At 36.6% G+C, this 14083-nt stretch overlaps 1 protein-coding gene across 8 annotated transcripts in view; it reads left to right on the top strand.

Moving 5' to 3' along the window:
• Positions 1 to 14083, top strand: part of ERBIN (erbb2 interacting protein) — a 119586-nt gene that overhangs the window by 79646 nt on the left and 25857 nt on the right. For all 8 annotated transcript variants that reach the window (XM_043489188.1, XM_043489187.1, XM_043489186.1 and 5 more), the window contains exons 15-17: positions 8626 to 8725; positions 12320 to 12441; positions 13726 to 13899. In XM_043489188.1, coding sequence (XP_043345123.1) covers positions 8626 to 8725; positions 12320 to 12441; positions 13726 to 13899 — 396 coding nt within the window. The remainder of the gene's footprint in view (positions 1 to 8625; positions 8726 to 12319; positions 12442 to 13725; positions 13900 to 14083) is intronic.

The following is a 14083-nucleotide window of genomic DNA, read 5'->3' as shown; positions in this document are numbered from 1 at the left end:
AAGTCATTAGTTGAGTGTCTATAATTGCAACTCAAGTATTGGCTGGAGATAAAATTTGGGAGTCAGCATTGTGCAAAGGGAATTTTATACCATGGAAGTACATTCAATTACTAGAGAAATAGAGAAGAAGGTCAAACATTGAACTCAGGAATGAAAGGGATCCCAGAAAGAAAAACCACCAGCCAACAAGAGAATGTGTTATCTAGAGAGACATATGAAGAAAGTGCTTCAGGAAAGATCAACTTAGTCAGACGTTGTTGATGAGTTAGGTATATGAGGACTGCTAATTAGCCATTGGGTTTGTTAAGACAGAAGTAATTACTGATGCTGAGGAGTAATAGTTTTAGTGAAATGGTGGGGGTTAAATTTTGATTTAAGTGTATTATAGTGTCTGGAAAGAAAGAAGGTTGGGGCAATGAACATATCTTAGTAGCCTAGCTAAGTTTCATTGTGTAGACTGTTGTTAAGCTTGTTTTAATGGATAAGAAATCTCTTGTATAATGTCACCATAATAATGGATTGTAGGTTCTGATCAAAAAGAAAAGAATAAGGACTACCTCATCTGTAATTATGAGGAAACCATTTTTTCTGTATCTATTCTCAAGTATTTCTTGCTAGTAAATGTTTTTAAACAAAACAACATAACATTTACTGATCCCTTTAATAAGTTAAAGCTTTATGTTTGAGCAATACTTTATAATTTACCTAAAGCTGTGTTTTCCCAGGGAAAACACAAGGTTTAGATACACAAGTCTCATATAAATAGATAGTCCTAAATTCCATCATCAAATTCGCTTGGGAGACATGTTATATCCCTCTTTTGGATTATGTTAGCAACCCTGATGTGTTCTGATAGTAAAGAAACCATCTTGTCTATATTTCAGAATTCTCTAAACTTCTTAACTAAGAAACCCTTTTGCCCTAACTCTTAATAATATCTTAAAAACCTTATGTTGATATTGCTCCACACTTATGAATCAGTCTGTATATCCTTTTGTTCTACAAATTAGAGAAAGAAATATTAAAATAATGATACTTTTGTTTTCATTAGAACTTGAACACAAGTGATTACTACATCTATTAAATGTGTCAGTTCATGTATATATACATGTGTGTGTATATATATATATATCTCTTACTTGAATATTTACATTTTAAGTCTGATACGAAGTTTAGCTGCTGGATTCACAAAACGTTTAAACATCTGCTGGGCTCTGGCTCAAGTACCTATTACAATAGTATGAATGAGACATGGCTCTTGGTCTTGAGGACTCTGAACTGTTAATATATTAGAACTGCTGTGGATAAATCTGTGCCAGAAAATTATGCCAGATGACTTATTAAGGTGAAATTAATAGCGTAGTGTCTACAATGTTCTGTCATTCACCTCTTCTTGCACCTCATTTGTAGATTAAAGTAAAAATTATGATGATATGGGGCTTTGTTTTCCCTAGTGTAGCAAAGTAATAAATAGTAAAACATACGTGATGTAGCTATAAAACCTCCCTTACAGTATGAGGTAGTCATTTCCATGTAAAAGGATGAAATGTAGGGGAGAAAAATATGTGAAAGTAGTTTGATTATAAATTATGAAAATAAATTGCTTCTGGACATTTCACTGACCATGAAGAATATAAACCTATAGGCAGTACATGCAGTAACATAATCTTTCCTAAGTCTCTGGAAGGTTCAAACAGAACAGTTGATCATTCATTCCTCATTCATTTTGTCATTTTTATTCAGGAACCATTTATTGAACAGCTACTCTGTGCCAGGCAAACTAAGATGGGCCAAATAAGGATATTAAGAAAGTAGTTTTAATATGGTATGATAAAAGACTTGATAGGCTTCAGGATCAGAGAAGGGGCACTTCACTTGGGGATAGCCAGTTTCCCAGAGGAGGAAATGCCTGCTGTGCCTAAAAGAGGAATACATCTTCTCAAGAGAGTAATAGTATTAAATGATGAAAGAGGAAGAGTATTCTGGTTAGAAGGAATATCAGCAGCCTAAGCACTTATTAGTAAAGCAGTGTAATCAGTGTCTGTACAAGTGGTTTTATGACTAGAGCATAACCTGTAAGGTGGAAGAGTTGGATATGAGGCCACAGAGGTAGACACAGACCAGGTCATGGAGGATCTTATATGCCATACAAAGGAACTTGCATTATATTTCAAGGATGACAAATAGATTTTTAAAATTTTACATGTCAACTTTGATAAATTATAATTTTTAAAAGGATTCTAAAGCCATATTTAGGCTCAGAGGAAAATTGTTGTGCTTAGGTTCAGTGTAATTTATTGACTTTACTAGGACACTTGATAGTGAAAGGGTCCTCTGTGATAATTGTCAGAATGAATAGTAAGTGTAAGAATAGGAATGTCCCAGGCAAATTGAATGTTTGGTCATTATAGTCATAATCAATTATTCATGTATGTAATCAGATCATGGCATCTGGTCCCATCACTTCATGGCAAATAGATGGGGAAACAGTGGAAACAGTGTCAGACTTTATTTTTCTGGGCTCCAAAATCACTGCAGATGGTGATTGCAGCCATGAAATTAAAAGATGCTTGTTCCTTGGAAGAAAAGTTATGACCAATCTAGACAGCATATTAAAAAGCAGAGATATTACTTTGCCAACAAAGGTCCGTCTAGTCAAGGCTATGGTTTTTCCAGTGGTCATGTATGGATGTGAGAGTTGGACTGTGAAGAAAGCTGAGCACCGAAGAATTGATGCTTTTGAACTGTAGTGTTGGAGAAGACTCTTGAGAGTCCCTTGGACTGCAAGGAGATCCAACCAGTCCATCCTGAAGGAGATCAGTCCTGGATGTTCATTGGAAGGACTGATGCTGAAGCTGAAATTCCAATACTTTGGCCACCTGATACAAAGAGCTGACTCATTCGAAAAGACCCTGATGCTGGAAAAGATTGAGGGCAGGAGGGGAAGGGGACGACAGAGGATGAGATGGCTGGATGGCGTCACCGACACAATGGACATAGGTTTGGGTGGACTCCAGGATTTGGTGATGGACAGGGAGGCCTGGCGTGCTGCGATTCATGGGGTCGCAGTCGGACACAACTAAGCGACTGAACTGAACTGAATCAGTTTAAGAGAAGTGATCCTGGGATACATGCCAGCACTACTATAGGAGATAAGGAACCTGTGTAACATATAGGCAGGCAAGTGACATGGTCAGATGGGTCTACTAGAAAGGCTTTGGGGCCTGCATTATGGAAGATTTAGTAGTGGTGATGCCCATGGGAAGGCCTGTTGAAGGCCATTGCCATACTCAGGTCAACAGAAAATGTTGGCTGAAGTAAAGTGGTGATGACAGAGCCAGTGAAAAGACTGTATTTAGGACATAACTTTAAACATCACATTAGTAGAATGTGTGGAAAATGCATATATGTGAGAAGAAAAGGAGTAAAGGCAAAGATCAGCCTCAGAGGTGTACCCTGAGTGACTAGGTGGATATTGATTCCATAACTAAGAACCACAAGAGAAGGAAATATGTTTATATAAAGGTATTAAGTTCTAGTAAGGTTTATTGGGTTTGAAGTACCTTTGGCATATTAAGTAGACATGCAGAGAACAATTCGAGTGACCTTGAACCACTACCATGACCACCACCTGCCACCTTGTTTTAAACTAAGGTTTCTGTGCTCTTGGTTTCTCCATTCTTTTAATTTTTAACCTCCAAGGATTTCTTCAAATTACTCTTGAAGACCTAATTTCTTTTTTCACAGTACTGCTATATATTTATTCCTTTCATTTGTAAAATTTATAGAAGACTTGTAGTGTGACAAGAGATATCAGCCCATCATCTTAATCACTTTTTCTTGGGAGTGGTTTCATAGCTTTTTATTATTTTCTCAAAAGGGATTGTTGTCAGATTATTTTTTAAATGTTGCTGCTGCTGCTAAGTTGCTTCAGTTGTGTCCGACTCTGTGCAACCCCATAGACGGCAGTCCACCAGGCTCCTCTGTCTGGGATGCTCCAGGCAAGAATACTGGAGTGGGTTGCCATTTCCTTCTCTTTTTAATGTTAGGGGTGGATTAATCCTGTGGAATACTAACATTTAAGTGGCAAACAAGTTACTAGGCTTCGAAGGAGTGGCCATAGAGGTAGAAGGAGAACTATATGATAGTGTTTTTTAAGATAAGGATGAAGCAGCTGGCCTGAAGAAAGGAGTTGCAACAGGATAAATCTAATGAGAGGTTAGTTCAAATGAAGTCTGAAAAACATCAATTATATTTTGGCAAGTCATAGCTATCTTGCCACTTACCTTGGCTATAGCTAATGCAGTTTTAGAAGTATATGTCAAATACCAGATTGAAGTGGTTTAAGGAATAAATAGATGACTGAATGGAGGCCTATGGTTATTGATTAGTCTTTTAAGAAGGTTGGATAAGAAAGAAAAGGAATAGAACAGAAAGAAATTGGTAACTAGGGGCAAGAGAGCATGTTTCTAAGTTGTTGGAAAGAGGCTCTATGGAGATTGGGATTAGAGAGTGATGGATAACTGGAGTGGAAGCTGATGGAATCAAAAGCTCTGGCAGGTATTCTTACATTCTTGAAGGGATCTTGGATGTGACATTTGTGAGAGGAAGGGCTAAAAATGTTCACGGTAAAATTCTTAGAACGTAACATTTTCCAAACTCTTAGCAGTTCTTGAATCCTATATTTGTTAAAAATTTTTTTCAAAGATACTATCTTCTTCAAAATTCAATTTAGGAAGTTTGGAAGAATTTTCAAGCAGCATTGGGAGTCTGTTGAAGTTTTTACCACAACCTTGTTGTTAATACAAATTTGCTCAACTGTGATATAGAGAAAGCATGCAATTGGAATAATTCTGGGTTGCACTTTGTCAACCCAGGTGCAAGAGAAGGCCAATGCAATAAGGAGGTCTGGTAACTGGCAGGAAAGTGGTTATAAAGAGATAAGTTGAGGTATGAAAAGAGAAGCGAAGACAGGAAAGAATGATAGTGATAAAGTTGAAAGTTGAAGAGAGTGACAGTCTTGGTGGGATTGATGAGCAAGTATGTAGGAGCAATGAAGTGAGGAATCTGCATGAAGTCTATGTTACATGCTCTGCTGATTGCCTTTTTTTTTTTTTTTTGCTGATTGTCTTTTGACTGAGCGCTCCTTAGTTTCCTTTTCAGGGATTTTTTTCTGCCAGTATCTTATACGTTGAAGCCCCTCATGGTGCTCTAGGCTCTGCTTTATTTACTTTCTCTGTACCAGTTACTGACTCTCTTAGTAGTGTTAGTGGCTCTGTCATGTTCGACTCTGTGATCCCATGGACAGTAGCCCACCAGGCTCCTCTGTCCATGGGATTCTCCAGGCAAGAGTACTGATGTGGGTAGCCATTCCCTTCTCCAAAGGATCTTCCCAGCCCAGGGATCAACCCAGGTCTCCTGTGTTGCAGGCAGATTCTTTACCATATAAGCTACAGATACCACTTACTGACTATATCATCATTATTCTTAATAATTGTCTTCAACTCAGTTCTGTTTCCTTAACTTTACACTCACTGTCTGTTTAACACTGCCCCTTAGATGTCTCAAATTCAACCAACCTAAAGCTGAACATTTCATCTTCTGCTTCAGATCTTTTTCTTTGCTAGTGTTCCCTAGGTCAGTAAAAAGTACTTGCTGGATACAGAGATCTGAGAATGTAATTCTTAACTACTGAGTCTCCCTATACTTCAGTGCAGTGAATCACTAAACTCTGTCTAGGCTTAACCATTAAATACTAATATATCAGATGTTTCTATGCTTTGCTTTATCCCTGCTCCTCCTTCCCTTAAATAGAGTTCACCATCATCTTTCAGTTAGACCTGCGCTGTCCAAAACAGTAGTCATTGTGAGTAGTCCAAATTGAGATGTGCTATCAGTGTAAAATACATACTAAATTTTCTGCACTTAGTATGAACAGAGTGTAAAATCAATCAACAATTTTTACTATTGATTACACATTAAAATGACAGTATTTTGAATAAGTTTAGATTAAATACATTGTCAAAATGAATTTAATCTCTTTTTAGGAACATGTGGCTACCAGAAAATTGTAAATTATCTATGGGTCTCATTTTTTATCTCTTTATATTTCTGTTGGATGGTGTTGACTTAAGATCATTGAGATAGCTTCCTAAGAGGTCTCTTCCTCCAGTGCTGCCACAGCCCCAGTCTTCTATCACCCGAATTCCATTCAGAACCACACTGTAACTCATCTGGCCCTTTACTCTTGTTATTGCCTAGTTTTATCTCCTCCCCTCACATCTTTATTCTCATTCCCCAAATGAGTTCTGTGCTCCTGGAGCAGTCTTCCTCCCTCTTCTGACCTGTTAATGTCTACTCATCCTCATCTTGGAGGGCTTTCTTTCAGGAATGCCTTCCTCATCGCCCAAGATGTTGGTAAGCAGATACCTCCTCCTTTGTGTTTCCTAGCGCCCTGTGCCCTCTCTACCTAGGTCTGACGTTACTGTACCGTATTTACTTTGTTGTCTCTGCCCCTCCTCTCGTGTATTGTGAGCTCTGCAGAATCAGTAAAGATGGTTTGCTCACCACTCTATACTAGTGACTGTCATAGTGCTTTGCATATAGGAGGCACTTAGGAAATACTTGTTGAACAAGTAATTTTAGGTTTCAGAGAAAGAACATTTAACAGGCTATGTTAGAGAAATTATGACAAAGGAGTAGAATGAGTATCCAAAATGAAATAGATCATTGGAGTTAAGTATTTAGGGAATGGAGAGGCTCAATAAATAGTTCTCAATCTCTTTCTGTCTTTGCTCTCAATAAAAGATGATTAGTTTTCTTATAGCGCCTTTATTGAAATATAAATCATGTACTATACAGCTCACCTAAAGTGCAAAATTCTTAGGTTTTTAATATATTCATAGAATTGTACAACCATTGCCACAGTTACTTTTGAACTTTTTTAGGAGTGTGATTAGTTTTTTAGAAGCCTCTCATAATTTTTTAACATAAGTTTTACCTTTAAAAAATTATTTATTTATTTAGTCCATCACATAACATGTGATGTTCCCCAACCAAGGATCAAACCCAGAACCCTGACCACTGGACTGCTGGAGAATTCCCCCCCAGATAATTTTTTTTTAACTTTGTCTTTTATGTAACTCCCTGTGTAATTACATGAAATTGTAGTTAAATTTAGTTGTGTTTTTTTTTTTTTGCCATGCCACACAGCTTGCATGATCTCAGTTCTCCAACCTGGGACTGAACCATAGCAGTGAAAGCCCAACATCCTAACTACATGGCCACCAGGGAAGTCCCTCCCAGATAATTTTGATATGTCCACCTAAGTAGACTTCTTTCCTTCTTCCAACCCACTCCTCATCTACTGAGAAATCACTGGGCTAAAAGTATGGCTGTGTCATTTTTATATCTATGGAATTACCCATTACTATTGAAGGATTTGGCGTAAAAGAGTCAGAAGTGGTTGGATACTACTAGAAAGTCATTGTATATTAGGAAAGGAAAGGAGCTTGAGTGAAGCAGGGCTTAATCTTTCTCAAAAGATGGGGTGTTTATACTTGAAAGAGGAGTAATGATCTTGTAGCCTTTGTAAACTATCTCCACCTAATGAACTAGCATTTATGCAATGTGGGAGAAGAAGCAGCTTGTATCTGAAAAGGCTTCAGGGAACTGCTGTCTTTGGGAAGGAAGTACGTCTACCATTGCTATTATCTGAGGAGGTCAGGAAAGTTCTCACTGATGATGTTTGAGACACAGGGCAATATCTTTACTGTGGAACAAGGATAGGGGCACAGAGGAAATGTCTGAATGGGAGTAAGATTATAGGATGACATCAGCTAGCGGCACAGTTTTCACAAGAGTAAGTCCAAAGATTTAATTGATGGAGTGGCAGGTTGAGGGGCGAATTGGGTAGTTCCTGCTTGTTTGGAGTTAGCCAAGGCTTGGATTGGTAGAATGTTGGGTCAATAGGCTGGCAAAAGTATTAGTTATTTTAAGAAGTAAATTGAGAACACTTAATAACCAGTTAGGGAAAAAGTCTTAAGGAAAAATGAGATCTGAAATAATTGGAGTTTCCAGCTCTGCCAGTGAATAACTTGGTGTTGTATTAATGGAGAAATGAGACACAGGGGATAAGAGAGAAGAGAAAAGGTTACAGCCTAGTGTTTGTACTCTGTTTTCAGCTAAAATAAACCTGCAAATAACTAGACTAAACCTCTTAACTCGTTTCTGCAAAAGCATCTTCTCATAGGAGAATGCTAGTAGGGGCAAAATAACATAAAATGAAGAGGCTTAGTTTTTGGTGTTACTAAAATCACTGTGATAAGTAATTATTGGACTGTGGATGTACTTAATGTACTTAATATATGAGAACTTTTAAAACTATTGATAGTGATAATTGCAATACAGAATGAGTTTGCTTTGTATTAAAAGCTAAATTTTATTTTTTAGTTTTGTACAAGGTTTCAAATCAATGTTTAAAGTTTTATTATGTATATTGATATTTTTTGTAACCTACACATTGATACTTAATAGAAAAAATGGTGAGTACTTACTCAGAAGTATTACTCGATATGTATTTGCTATAGGATTATTGAAAATTGAACATTTGTTTTCTTTCCCTAGTCCAAACCCCTGATACCTCTTCAAAAAGAGACCGACTCAGAGACCCAGAACATGGCGCTTACTAACTACATGTTCCCCCAGCAGCCAAGGACTGAGGATGGTAGGAGTTTAAGAATCTCTTTTCTTTAAAAAAAACTAATACTGATGAAGTATAGCAAAGATGTGAATTGAATTTTAAGTCTCAGAGACTTTTACTAGTTTGAAGAAAATTTAGCGAATTGGTTAATGAAGTTCTCTGAAAATAGGAAAATAAGGCAGCATCTCAGAGTTATAGATAGTTGAATTTAGAGGTATGTCTATAGCATGTTTCCTTAAATGATTCCTTTGATTTTGTTGGATGCATTTTAGTGTGGGGAGACTTTACCAGAAAAGTGTAAGTTTATAATATTCTGAGTCCTCTTAGAGTTCATATGTAAAGTATTTCACTATGGGTATTATGGGAGCACTATAACTAGTACACAGTACTGAATCAGAAACTACAGTTGGTATGGTCAGGCAGCTGAATTTCTATTTAACTGCAAGAGAAGCATCTTCCTTTATCACAGTGTCTGAGAAATAAATGAGTCAGAAAACATAATGTGCTTTAGGTGAAATTTTTAATACTTTGAGAGTAGACACTTCACGTTTAATTCATTCTATTTTTATTACCACACATGTGCCAGGCATTGTTTTAGATCTAAGTATGTAAGATCTTTGCCCCACCCTTGGCTGCTTCTTGAGGCATGTGGGGTGTTTGTTCCCCATCCAGGTATGGAACCAATGTCCCGTTCATTGCAAGCACAGAGTCTTTTAACGACTAGATCGCCAGGGAAGTCCCAGATCTAAGTATTAAAGATCTTACATACTTACTTTCAAGAAGCTCATGATGTGAAAGGAGGATAATGATGGATAAATTTGAAAGAGAAGGTGGGGGATAATGATGGATAAATTTGAAAGAGAAGGTGTGGTATCTTGAGCCTAGTTAGCGGAATCAGTCTTAAACAGGAAAAAGGGGAAGAATGGATCCATATAACAATAAATTTATAACTGGAGAAAACAGGATATTGGGGAGCAGTATCAGTCTGAGGGTTTTTATTGTATTTACTTTCTCAGTGAAGTCAAAGAGAAAATTGCCTGTAAAGGTTGGGGGAAGGGCATTTGAGGTAAGTGGTGGTGATTTTGTGTGGGAGAGCAGGCTGACTTGGAATGAATTCCTGAGCAGTGTTGAAGATGGAACAAAGAGTAGGGAGTACCATAAATTTGTAGTGGTTCCAAACCACAAGGTTATATCATTTTTCTCTGGTTGAATTCCAGGGCAAAGGTAGGTGATTGAAATACCATGTTACAGGAAATATTGGGTAGGTATGACTTAAGGAAAGGGGGAAAAAAGATGAGAGTGGTAGAAATAATATGTCATGAAATCTAAGGTGAATAGAGAAGGGAGTAAAAGAATGCTTTTACAGGAAGAAAAGGAAATGAGGTTAAGGAATTCAACATTTACCAGCAATAATAAATGAATGAATTAGAAGGACAAGTTGAGTGGTCAGGTATTACACAAGCTAAGGTATTGAGGAGTACCATGATTTTGAATCATATGGGTGAGATGCAGGTGGACATTGAAATTGAGGACATCAAGAAATTATGAAATTGTATTGTTGGGGTCATCACACATCGTCATCATTCAGGATTTTGACAGGTCTTAGGTAGGTAGGCCTTGTCTGATAGCTCAGTTGGTAAAGAATCCACCTGCAATGCAGGAGACCCTGGATTGATTCCTGGGTCAGGAAAATCTCTGGAGAAGGGATAGGCTACCCACTCCAGTATTCTTGGGCTTCCCTGGTGCCTTATTTGGTAAAGAATCTGCCTACAGTGTAGGAAACCTGGGTTCAATCCCTGGGTTGGGAAGATCTCCTGGAAAAGGGAAAGGCTACCCACTCCAGTATTCTGGCCTAGAGAATTCCATGGACTGTGTATAGTCCATGGGATCACAAAGAGTCGGACACAACTGAGCAAGTTTCACATATGACATATAGGTAGAGAGAAACATGCTAGGCAAATGCTAGAATCCAAATGAATATGCCAGTGTGATCAGATCTAGTAGCCTCTAAAATGCAGAAAAAGTAATGTTACTACCTAATGCCCTCTATCTCAAAAGATGTGAGATTTATACTAAAGGGTAGAAAGTGTAGGTGACCAGAAGTTGACAGGAGTGAGAGGAATGGTTAAAGTTATTTTCCTTGGGGTTCTGAAAAAATTCTGATGTAATAGTGCTTTGATAAAATCTAAAACTCTTAGAGATCTTTGGACTAGGCTGATGATTGGTAGTCTTAACCCTCATCCCCACCTCTAGTACATAATGAACAGTATTGGAATTAGGAAGACTAGTTCTGAATGCCAAACCTTGAATGAAATATTTATATAATTGCCATGTTACTTTTTGTAGGGAATTGCACAAAGTCACACATCTGTAGTGTTTTATTAGATTCTCTTCAAGAATCCTTCTGGTAACAAAACAATCCTAAGATGGGAGGGGAAATCCTCTCTCTCAATCCTGGAAGTAGACTTCGCTGGAAATACTTGCGTTTCCAAGTATACCACAAAAAGTGTGTCAGTAAGGTTTCCCAGGAATTTGAACCTCATTGCACAAACAAACACTGTAATTCATTTACTATTAAGCAACAACACAAAGCAAGTAAAAAATTTTGAACTGAGTAATTAAAGAAAAAGGTAAATAAAGCTTTATGCCTTTTGTTAGTATTTAGTTTCATGGTATTCTTCCTGTGGATATGAGCTTAAAGAAGGGTAAGAAGCCGAAAAGAAGGACTAAAAATAAATGATAATTATGCTGGTTTTGTGGAAATAATCAAGCTGACTGTATTTGGGTTTTCAGTTTTTCTATTAGCTAAAAAGGTGCTTTTAATCTCTTTTGTTGTTTTCTTTTAATGGGCAGAAAATAAGTTGTGATTTTTTTTTTTTAATTGTACAAACTTCTGTAAGGTGATATATAATAGTCAAATGGATTAATTTTTTAAGCCTTACCTTTTGTTTTGGTTACCTGTTAGGAAGCAAAAAACTTTGACAGCTGTTAATTCTTTAATATTGTATCAGATAGCAGGATATGTAAGTGTTGAGTTTGTTAAATTTTAAATTTTCCTTAGTTTTGATATAAAGAATATCTTGCAATTACTTTGTTTACATAGTCAAACTATGTATAATGTTTAATGCAAGTAGGGGCCATCAGGGTAGTCATTTTTTACCAAAATATTTCCTTTTTTCTGTGTTAACTCTCCTCCTCTAGTACATAATAAACAATATTGGAATTAAGATTTCTGAATGCCAAAACTTGGATGAAATGATTGCATGAAATAACACTGTAGTACCGTGTTATTTTTTGTAGGGAACTACACACAATTACGTATCTATAGTGTCTTAATTATATTGTATTCTCTTCAGGAATCTTTCTCATTAAAAAACAAGACAGATCAGCTTTAAGAAAGAAAAGATGTGTGATCGCTATTGTGAAGAAATGTTAGAAATACAGCCTAGTTGTTAGTGTAGCATTTATAGCTGCTGACATTGACCGGTCTTAATTTATTATAATGAACATCTCATAAAATTATGAGCAAGTAAAAAAAAAAAAATTATGAGCAAGTAACAGTTTTTCATACTTATAGTAAAATATAGTGGGGCTTTGTTTGTTTTTGTTTTTCTCTAGTTATGTTTATATCAGATAATGAAAGTTTTAACCCTTCGTTGTGGGAGGAACAGAGGAAACAGCGAGCGCAAGTGGCCTTTGAGTGCGACGAAGACAAAGATGAGAGGGAGGCGCCTCCCAGAGTGAGTCTCTTTGCTTTCCTTCAAATTTTAAACCAGTCTCCTGATATTTATTGGGTGCATGTATGCTAAATCGCTTCAGTCATGTCTGACTCTTTGCCACTGCGTGAACCATAAGCCTGCCAGGCTCCTCTGTCCATGGGATTCTCCAGGCAAGAATACTGGAGTGGGTTGCCATGTCCTCCTCCAGGGGATCCTCTCAACCCTATGCCTCTGTCTCCTGCATTGGCAGGCGGGTTCTTTACCACTAGCACCACCTGGGAAGCCCGCATTTATTAGGTACTATATAGCTCATCTGTGCTATTTTCGGGGATACAAAGAAGTATTTGTTTCATTCCTTACCCTCAAGGCACTTGAAATTTTATTGATCCAGTACATTTATGATGTGCAAGTATTTGAGAACAATATAAAATTGTGTGAATAAAAACCAAATTTCATAGTGTACATAAATATAAGAGAAAAACAGATTATTGTTTCCCCTTTCCTTTCTTTAATAATTTATTTGTATATTAAAGGGATGAACAACTCTTTGAGGTGAACATTTTGTTTCTTTATGAGACTGTGTTGTAGTAATAGAAGTAGCAAATACACATTTCCAAGTTAGTTATGGATGTGATTATTTTTTCCTTGTATAATAAAGCTGGCTGAATTCTAGAAAATGATGATTAGGCTGATCTTAGAGGTGTTTGGTTTCTGGCACATAAGTCATCATAATGTAGGAATTTTATGTCTGTTTGCATAATTATCTAGCTGGAAAACATGTATCTGTTTCAAAGCCAAGTGACAGTGTTGGCAATATCCATACCATATATCTCCAAATGGAATATATTTAAGTCTACTAAAAAAAGCTTTTAAAACATTGAAATCTGTAACTGTGAAGTTTTTTTTTTTTACTATCAATAAAACCATACATTTATTGATCTAAAATGCTTTCAAAGGCCTATCATCTGTCTTCACAGTTACCTTATGAGCTAGGTATGTAGTATAATTAAGATGGACTATTTATTAAATTTTGAGATTGATGTTAGAAATATTTATCTGTAGATAACTAATAAGAACCTTCTGTATAGCAGAGGGACCTCTACTCAATACTCTGTAATGGCCAATATGGAAAATCTAAAAAAGAGTACATCTATGTATAGATTTAACTGATTAAGTTTGCTCTACAACAGAAAATAACACAACACTATAAATCAACTATACTCTAATAAAATTTTTTTGAAAAAGAAATACCTGTACTTTGAATTGTGAGATAATTTAAAATTATCTCTTATTTTATTTCTCCAGGAGGGAAATTTGAAGAGATACCCAACACCATACCCGGATGAGCTTAAAAATATGGTCAAAACTGTTCAAACCATTGTACATAGATTAAAAGATGAAGAGACTAATGATGACTCTGGAAAAGATTTGAAACCACATGAAGATGAGCAAGTTGTAAATAATGATGTGGGTGTGAAGGTTAGAAAACTCAATTTAAAACATTGACTAAAGTCTATTTCCAGTTCTTCAAAATTTTTAAATGATAATTGATATGATGATCCTTTTTATATACACCAAAATACACTCCCAGACTTGGGGAGTATTCTCAGACTGTTGCTGTTGTTCAGTCATCTCCGACTCTTTACAACCCCATGGACGGCAG

This window comes from Cervus canadensis, chromosome 16 (genome assembly GCF_019320065.1).
Source record: "Cervus canadensis isolate Bull #8, Minnesota chromosome 16, ASM1932006v1, whole genome shotgun sequence".
Taxonomy (NCBI): domain Eukaryota; kingdom Metazoa; phylum Chordata; class Mammalia; order Artiodactyla; family Cervidae; genus Cervus; species Cervus canadensis.
This window is presented reverse-complemented; position numbering and strand designations above follow the sequence as displayed.